We start from the raw sequence: 9751 nt of genomic DNA, 5'->3' as shown, positions 1-9751 counted from the left end.
AGGAACCATAGAATTTAATTCAAACTATGGATAACATGAGATTGTAATGAATTTTTCGGTGATTGGATTGTTCTGAATTGAACACGCGAGAGAAACTAGTAAAATAGTAAATTGTAATCATTCCATTGCATTAATAATGGTCATTTTCACACTTTCAGAGCTGTCTTTTCACTTGTTTACCGTACTACTCTCTCTCTCTCTCTCTCCCCCCTCCTTTGTTTGCAAAAACGCCTCAAAACTTACCAAGTAAAGCAACTCCATACTGTGTCACCTTTCTCTGTCTCTCCCTCTCTTTTCTCCTTTGTTTGCAAAAACGCCTAAAAAACTTACCAAGTAAAGCAACTCCATACTGTGACACCTTTCTCTCTCTCTCCCTCTCTTTTCTCCTTTGTTTGCAAAAACGCCTCAAAAACTTCCCGAGTAAGCAACTCCATACTGTATCACCTTTCCTCAGACCTCCATTTTTGGTCACCAAAACAAAACAAAAAAAAACCCAAAAATGGACGACCCATCAGACGCCATTGTCGAAACAAGACAAGACCTCATGGTTTCACCAACCGAGCACGATTTCAGAACTGCCCATTTCCTCAAACCGTCTGCTCCTCCAACAACCACCATTGAAGAAGCTGAAGCTCCGCCATTTTTCGACTCTTCAACGACAAAAACTTCAAAACCCAGAAACAGAAACTCCCCATTAGAGGTGTCGTTTGATGGGTGGCTTTTCCCTCAAGAAAAGTGGAAAAACTGGGTCAAAAAGCTCTCCCCCAAGTACAAGCAAACATGGGAAAGAGCGGGGATTTACAGAGCAATAATGGGGTCCACTTACAAAGTTAACAAATGCCCAGATTTGGTGCTGGAGCTGGCCAAGAAATGGTCTCCCAAAACCAACACTTTTGTCTTCGATTTCGCCGAAATTACAATCACTTTGGAAGATGTCATGCTTTGCGGAGGTTACTCTGTTCTGGGCTGTCCTGTTTTCAACCCACTTGAGGCTTCTTTTCTGAGTCCTTCTGAGCGTGAAGAAATGGAAGAAACAGAGCAAAAACTGAACGAAGAAAGATTAGTTCTTACCAAGTCTAAGGCCAAGAAACCTTGTCACTATCCTTGGATGAGAATTTTCATGGAGGAGAAAGAGAGAAAGAGTGAGATTGAGCATGAGGCGTTTCTCTCTCTATGGCTTTCAAGGTTTGTTTTTCCTGCTTGTTTTAGAACTGTAATGCTCAAACATCTTTTCCCACTTGCGATTCGTTTGGCTAGAGGGACTAGAATCGCTTTGGCACCGGCTGTTTTGGCTAGTATTTATAGGGATTTGAGCCTTTTGAGAGAAAAAATGTTTGCTTCGAGGGATTCTAATGATGGTAGTAAAGTTGTGGTTTGGGCTCCTTTTCAGTTGGTTCAAGTCTGGGTTTATGAGAGATTTGTGTTGTTACAGCCTGAGAGGAATTTAGGTGAATTGGGTCAAACAAGGCTAGCTCAATGGCATAAGGTTAAGAAGTTGGAATGTGAGGATGTAAAGGCTGTTTTTAACTCTTCTGGCGAGTTTTTCATATGGAGGCCTTATACCATGGAAATGGAGAACTGGGTTCTTCCCAAGTTTTACAGAGATAAAGAAGAGTGGTTGTTGGTTAATGAGGGTTTGGACGAAGAATTGGAGTCGTTTGCGCTGTGTTTGAGGGCTTCGGAGTTGGTGGGCATCGATCAGTCGGGTCATTTTGTTGAGAAGTATCTTCCACATAGAGTGGCAAGGCAATTTGGGATGGACCAAGATTTGCCGGGCAGTGTGAGTTGGTATAATCAGACTCATTTTGTTGCTTGGAAAAGTTACAATAAGCCTTTGAACTTTGAGAAGCTGTATATTCAATCGAGGTTTTTCAGTCCTGGTGTTACCTATAGATACTTTGAGTGGTGGAATAGATGGAAATCGGGTGGCCAAGATGCAGTTGGGCCGATGTGTGGTGCACTGTCAAAGAGACCGAAAAAAGAGAGCAATACTACTTCTGTCCCTCCTAGTTTTCCTCCAAAGTGTAATGATGTTGAAGTAGGAGGTTCTCATCTGGATGACAAAGTGACACATGAGAAAATGCTTGGAACGGTTGATGCGAAAAGGCCCAAGAATGGAAGTTGTTTTTCGGGTAGTGTTATAAAGAAGAAGCGTCCGATGGAACCAGTTGAGGAAAAGGGCGCTGTGGATAACAAAAGGAAGAGATTAAGAGAAGAGACTGGTGACTCATCTTGTCATCTTGTTTTTTCTCAAAAGTCTAATAAAGCTAAATTTAGGGGCTCTGATCCGCAGGGCAAGTCGACACTCGCAGAAATGTTAAGGCCTAAACACATTGATGATGGAAATATTCCACAGAAGGAGGGTCCTTCTTCAAATGTTGTAAAGGAGGAGACGATGGAAAATAGGGCGTCAATGGAAGACAAAAGGAAAAGATTGAGAGAGGAGAATGATTTATCTTGTCCACCGGGTTTTTCGCAAAAGCATAACAGTAAAGTTGAAGTAAGGGGATCTGATCCGGAGGACAGGTCGACATTTACACAAATGTTTAGATCTCGGAACATCATCGGCCGAAGTGTAAATGGTAATCCTTCGCCTATAAGGAAACCATTTGAGAAAGAGGCTTCCAAGGAAGAAAAAGTTGATATTGGGGGCTCTGATGTGGAGGACAGGTTGACACTCACACGAATGGTCAAATCTAAAAACATCTACAGAAGTGTTAATGGAAGTCCTTTGCCTATGACGGAACCGGTTGAGGAAGAAGCTGCCTTGAAAGACAAGAAAAGTGAAGTGGTGAGCGAAGAAGAAAGATTGAATGATAAGAAAGGAGAGAGCGGAGAGCTTTGTGAGTTTAATTTAGATGGAGTGGACGCGCTTGAAGCTCGGATTGCGAGGGCTGAGAACTCGATTGCTAATATAAAAGCAGCAAGAAGACACAAAATGTTATTTGGTACACGAAAAACTAAAGAGAAACCTGTTGTTCTGGAGGAATTGTCTGGTTCTGGCTCTAATATGGTGTTTACTGACTGATCTTCCCTGCAAGGTGCTTGAAAATTAAGCTTTTGTGCTGTAACTTGTAGTTTTTTTTTTTTTTTTTGCAAGCGTACAAAATTTCTGTTTTTAACCTAGGCGTATATTGAAAAACAGACTTTTAATGACAACTTTTTGTAGCTTATATTCTGAATGTTTATACATGTGCTTTGTAGTCAGTTGTGATCCCTACTATGGGATTATTATTATTATTATTATTACTACTTTGGGTAGAACACATGTTGCAAGATGTTAGTGAATCATTGAGAAATAAGAAGTATTAATCATGTTAAAAATAATAATAAATTTGGACCTTGACTTAAATAAAGTAAGTTATGATATTGTGATTATGCGTCTATGAACTAAGAACTGGCGGAAAATAATCTAAGGACACGTTTGTTTCTTATATTCGTTTTTAATTCTGAATTATAATTCATGGTTCTCTACAGTGTTTTTTTCTCACAAAAAACACAGGTAAAACGAGAATGATTCTGAATATCTAAACCAAATGACCTCTAAAGGATTTTAACATATTGAAATAAGAAAATGCTAAATGGGATTTTTCTCACAGCTTGATTACTCAGCATTGAGTAAATAATAACTAATAATAATGGGGGTGAACAAGAGGATGTTTGGTAGAGGGATTCGAATCATGATTCGTGATTCGCTACAGTATTTTCTCTCACAAAAAATACACGTAAATCGAAAATGGTTCGAATCACATAGTTTAAATCCTCCAATCATTAAATCCTCATAGCCAACAATTTTAAACTTGCTGGTTGGCTCGTTGGTTGGTTGTTTAGACACTGTCCATAACAACGATCGTGTAGTTTGATAAATATAGCTAGCTGGTTGTTACCAAAACATGGGAGAATATTTAATAATAAAAACAATTGCTTGAACAAAAATGTTAGTTCAAAATTGTGGACTAATTTAAAGAGATCCATCTCATGTTTAAGGCCTAAGGGTATGTTAGACATATAGTACAATCTTATTGGTCATATTTAAAAATTTTACAAATAGCCAAAATTGAAACGATTATAAATAATGATTACTATTACTACGTAATTTTGTAGAATAAAACATGAAAATCATTATGGTAATTACTACTTAATTTTCAAATCCTAAAATATTTCAAGAAATTGTTATATTTCATTTTCATGTCAATATTCATATATATATAGTGTAATTTTTATCATACCATATTTAAATGGTTGGATATTTGGTTAGCAAAATCACATAAGAAAACCCATTATGTCTCTTGACGATTTTTCCTTTTTCCTCCTTTTTTTTTTTTTTCCTTTTAAGATTTTTAAGATTGAAGATGGTAGTTAAACCAATAATGGGTGCCTGGTTGTTCCTTCTAAAGATAGTCAAGTTTGACTCAGCCTTTTGCCTATCCGAATTCAATGGGGACATGGAGGAAGTTCAAGCAAAACAAACAAACCATATGGAAGTTTTTTTTTTCTTTTCTTTTCTTTTCTCTTCTTTTTCTCTTTTCTTTGTTGAGAGACCAGAAATCTAGCTTCTGGTTTTTCCCTGCCCAAAAAGTTTGTTGAATAACTAAGCAGATCAATAATAATATGTCCACCATATCAAACAAATCAAACCATTTTCTTTTGTCTCGAATGTGCTTTTTGCCATTTGAGATTAAATGGTCTTATTTAAAAATATCCGTTTTTGTTTGCTTGTGAAATCCAAGATTCAAATGCAAGATTTGTGTCGTTCTCTGTATGAAATTGTGATCCTCTAGAATCTGTAGAAGAAGAAGAAGAAAAAAAAAGAAAGTACATATATAAATAATAAAAAAAATGAGCTGCTTTTCTTGTTGCATGTCACAAGAGAAACTAGAAAGAAGGTCTTTGAAGAAGAGCATTAAGGAATACCGTGATACAAAAACTTTGGCTTCATTCGCTAATATCTCCTTTAAAAGTGGTAAGTTTTTCTGTTTATTATTATTCCATATCAAAGAAAGCGCTTATTGATTAATATATGTTATTCATTTATGTGCAAATTTTAGTTTTTTTGTCTCTAATGCCTTTAGTCCTTCAATTTATAGAACTGTGGCTTGGCTCTTTGATTTTCTCATTGCCATTTTTTTTTTTTTTTGGAATTTTCTGCAAATTTTTTTTTTCACATTTATTTTAATATTATTGTATCCATAGAAAGTTTCCCTCAAAAAGATGGAAAAAAAATCTATTGATATTTACTCATAATTTCCTGCCGTTTTCTTTCTTTGGTTCCAAAATTTAAGGGTCCTTTTCTTCTTCTTCTTTTTCTTTTTTTTTTTTTTTTTTTTTTTTTTTTTTTTTTTTTTTTTCATTTTTACCAAGAATATTAATTCTAGAGACAAGTGAATGACCATTTTCTTGTATCACATTACAATCACCAATACTCTTATCACTAGCACAATTTTTAGTCTTTTCGTTTACAGATTTATCATTGATTTATTAGAGAGCCCCATTACTTTCTATCACATATCTATGGGAAACAAAACCATTAAAATCATTGGCTGTCTTTAATTTCAAATGTTTGTTTTCTGTATTCGTTCTTGATTCTGAATTATGATTCATAATTCTCTACCATGTTTTTCTTTCACAAAAAATACACATAAAACGAGAATAATTCTGAATTATGAGTCTGAATACAGGAACCAAACGTCAACTTGATTCTGAAACAAAGATTTTCCTTCCCCAGATCATTGATTGCTCAACTTTGAGGCTAATATATTTCTCATTGGCAGATAGTAGCAAACGTAGGTACATAACTGAAGAGATAAGCAAGATTGGCAAAGGAAATATCACAGCACAGATCTTTTCTTTCCGAGAGCTATGCGTAGCAACTCAAAACTTCCACCCTGACCATCTTCTTGGCGAAGGCGGGTTCGGAAGGGTCTACAGAGGAAACATTGAGAGCAAAAATCAAGTACTACTAAAATCCATCATTTTGATCCATTTTATTTCCTTCTTCTAATGTGAAGTTTCTTTGACTAAAGTTTATAGAATCACTTTTTGTTGTCGTCTTACTCAGGTAGTTGCTGTTAAGCAGCTTGACAGGAATGGATTCCAAGGAAACAGAGAATTCCTTGTAGAAGTGTTGATTTTAAGTCTTCTTCACCATCCCAACCTTGTTAATTTGGTTGGTTATTGTGCTGATGGTGATCAGAGAATTTTGGTTTATGAGTATATGCCTAGTGGGTCCTTGGAAGATCATCTTCTTGGTATGTCTCAAATACTTTACTTGCTTCATACGACAAGTACTTAGAAGTTATTCCATTTTCTTTGTTTCCTTCAAAATTTTTCTTACTCTTTTTTTTTTTTACCCCTTAAAATCCAAATTCGTCTTCTACATTGTAATATTTCGAAATGGGCCTCACAATCAAAAAGATCACCATTTTGATTATTTCATTTTGAAATACATAAACTTCTTCATTTCAGATTTAGCTCCAAATAGCAAGGCTTTGGATTGGAATACCAGGATGAAAATTGCAGCTGGTGCAGCTAAAGGACTCGAATATCTACACGAGCAAGCCAACCCCCCGGTTATATACCGTGATTTCAAAGCATCTAACATACTGTTGGACAAGGAGTTCAATCCAAAACTTTCTGATTTTGGCCTTGCAAAGTTAGGTCCAACTGGTGATAAGACCCATGTGTCCACCAGGGTCATGGGAACCTATGGCTACTGTGCACCTGAATATGCCCTCACGGGCCAACTGACGACGAAATCCGATGTTTACAGCTTTGGGGTTGTGTTTTTGGAGATAATCACGGGAAGGAGAGTGATAGACAATGCAAGACCAACCGAGGAGCAGAATCTAGTCAATTGGGTATGTTTATAAGCTTATAATTTTTTTGGCAACAATATATTGTTCTCAGAAGAAAACCATTTTGAAAATGCTTTTGGAGGTCTAAAAGGCATTTTGCACATAAAATGAGGCTAGCACTTTTTCAAGAACAATGCTAAAGGGCGCCAATGATTTTGGAGACCTCACATTAAAAGAGAGTGGGTCCAACATCATGGGGCCCACAAGTGGAGCTCACTCTCGATTAGTTATGGCTTTGAACACCAATGGTGCTCTCAAGAATATTTCTTTTACAGACAGCTTTGTAGTTTTATAATGTTATTTCGAAAGCTTGATTTCCTAACTTTTAACCTCTGCACCCGTGCTTCTACATTTGCTACAAATAAATGTAATAGAGCCCGTTTAGTTCGCTGATTCGAGTTTAGATGTGATTTTATGTGAGCTTTTTATTGAAGTAAAAAAATTAGATGTAACTGTTTCTGAGAATTTTTTACTGTAGCAAAACTCGAATTCTAAATTTGAATCGGTAAAGTGAATGGAGTCAATTCTTTTAAAAACACAATTTGAAATCGGGCCAAGTCTAAAGACTGACTTGTAACTTGGTTAAGTTTCAACTAAGAACTAATCGAATGGATAAATCTGAATTTCGTGAAACAAAGATTTGAACCCTCCAAACTGACCGTATTCATGCTCCTGCTTTGTAGGCACAACCACTATTCAAAGACAGAAGGAAGTTCACACTAATGGCAGATCCATTGCTTGAAGGGAATTACCCTGTAAAGGCTCTATACCAAGCTCTTGCAGTTGCAGCCATGTGTCTCCAGGAGGAAGCGGCTACTCGGCCTCTCATCAGCGACGTCGTGACAGCTCTCGAGTTCTTTGCTTCGAACAAGAATGAGGGAGCAATCATGTCAGAAGAGGTTGTGAATTCAGCTTCTCCAAATAGAGATAGTGATGAAGATATTGATACTGATGATACTGATAGATCAGAAGACAGTACTAGGGAAACAAAAAGTATTTGATCAAAGTGTTTATTGTGTGTTTGAAACTGATCTTTGCAATTGCTGTTTACTCAGATATCAACTTATTTTTATGCTGAGGAACTTGGTTCTTTGATGATTAAGAAAAAAGATACACAGAGAAACCAAAATGGGTGATGATATTGAAATGAAAGAAAATTGAGCTGGGCTGTTTTTAGTTTATTTCTTTGCTTCTTTTTATCAAATCCTAAAGGCCAATTTTTATAAAAAGAAAAATGAGAAAGTCATCTTTTTGATGTAACTTTTTAATTAATATGATGATAACTTGCATGCCGTGTCATCCAGTTTTCATATTGAATTGAATAATGACACATAAAAAAAGACATTATAATTCCGACTCAAAAATGAAATCTTAAATAATTCTGACTCAAAGCTCTTAGGGCATAAATTGTTTTTTTTTTTTTTTTTTGTGCCACCAAAAAATGAAATCTAAAATAAGCCTAAATAATAAACTAAAGATACCTTAGGGCAACAAGTAGCTCTCTCGTATCCAAAAGAGCTTTGATGAACACCATAATAGTCGAGACAATCACAAAAACTTCTAGGCTTAATGCCAACTGATATAAGAGACAAGAGTAATTTCCGACCACAAATAGAGAAGAAATCAAAAATACCACTCAAGATGGTAAAAAAATATGATTTATGCCACTTGACTAAAAAATTGACGATTGTCATTCTATTAATAATGAGAAAACAAAAGGCAACAATTGTATCTAAATAGACCTGCAAAAAATCATGGTGGCAAATCTTGTACTTTTCTCCCCATGAAAATATACTCAATGTTTTGGTCACCCAAAAATGAAATATTAAAATATGTCTTATGGCAAAAAAACAAAAATCACAAAACTTGTAGGTTTATTGTTTTTGGTAGTCTTTCTTGAAGCCTTTCAAACACTTGATTTCTTGTAAGTTTGCTTAGAGGCTTTTTCATAGTCAACCATTCCCCATCTCATTGGTAAATAGATAGTTTTCTGTCAAATTGTAGCTTCTCCAAAGCAACACCACATTTAATTAACCACATGCATGATGAGCTCAATTTCTCTTGCTGATCCCTTGAAATTCTGTATTTGTCAATTCCTTTAGATTTTCATGGTGAAAGTCTCCTGAAGATATCTCTTTCATCTCCCTTTTTTTTTTTGCCATTGCAGATAGAAAACTAGAACCAAACAAACCAAACAACAAATTACAAATGAAAATGATATATATGGTTAATATTAAACATTAAAAGTGAAGAAACGAAGGCGCTTTATTGGGTGAAAAATGTTATCTTGGTAATGCTTATTTCGTGACATGTATAGTATATCTTACTCTTTATTATGGGATCTTAGCATACTCTGTCCTCCTAAATTGTTTCGTGTTTTGGTGAAGTACCACACACCTCTTTTTACTTTTTACACTTTTTTTTTAAACACGTACTTCACATAATTTTAAAATGGTTGAATTTTACTTTCTACGTACTCCTATTATTTCAAAATTACCCCAAATTATATTTATAAGATTGTTAATTATTAATCATTTTATTTTTCTTTTCACACCCAGTATTTTATTTTAATTTTTATTTAATATTATCGTTTTTGTATTTCCCTATTTTTTTAGTTGAAGCTTTAGGCATGATGGCTTTTTTTGTAGAGGAAAAAAATTTATTAAAATATTTTTTTAGAAAACATAAAGGAAACTCAAAAATATAAAATAGAAAGCAATATAATTCAAGAAATAAAACATAAATAAAAAATAAGGCAACAAAATTATTGTATTATTAAGGTATGATTACTAAGAATATGACATGTTGTGACGCCCCTCCTATGAGGCCGCCACTGTAACTTAAACTTTAACTTGTACTTACTGGGGTTTCTTAAAATTTGCGGAACATTTTTTTTT

General features: G+C 35.1%; 2 protein-coding genes across 2 annotated transcripts; both read left to right on the top strand.

The window, feature by feature from the left end:
• The first annotated feature begins 499 nt into the window (after positions 1–499).
• On the top strand, positions 500–3028 carry LOC112090773. Its single transcript, XM_024162841.1, has one exon. The coding sequence runs from the start codon at positions 500–502 to the stop codon at positions 3026–3028; it is 2529 nt and encodes an 842-aa protein (XP_024018609.1).
• A 1556-nt stretch (positions 3029–4584) lies between these two features.
• On the top strand, positions 4585–7855 carry LOC21400796 (probable serine/threonine-protein kinase PBL23). The gene is made up of 5 exons (XM_010093822.2): positions 4585–4963; positions 5772–5953; positions 6059–6248; positions 6466–6857; positions 7538–7855. The coding sequence occupies exons 1-5, from the start codon at positions 4840–4842 to the stop codon at positions 7853–7855; spliced, it is 1206 nt and encodes a 401-aa protein (XP_010092124.1). The 5' UTR covers positions 4585–4839.
• Positions 7856–9751: the final 1896 nt, after the last annotated feature.

This window comes from Morus notabilis, unplaced genomic scaffold, assembly GCF_000414095.1.
Source record: "Morus notabilis unplaced genomic scaffold, ASM41409v2 Scaffold946, whole genome shotgun sequence".
NCBI lineage: Eukaryota > Viridiplantae > Streptophyta > Magnoliopsida > Rosales > Moraceae > Morus > Morus notabilis.
The sequence above is the reverse complement of the archived record's forward strand: the minus strand, read 5'-3'. Positions and strand labels throughout refer to the sequence as shown.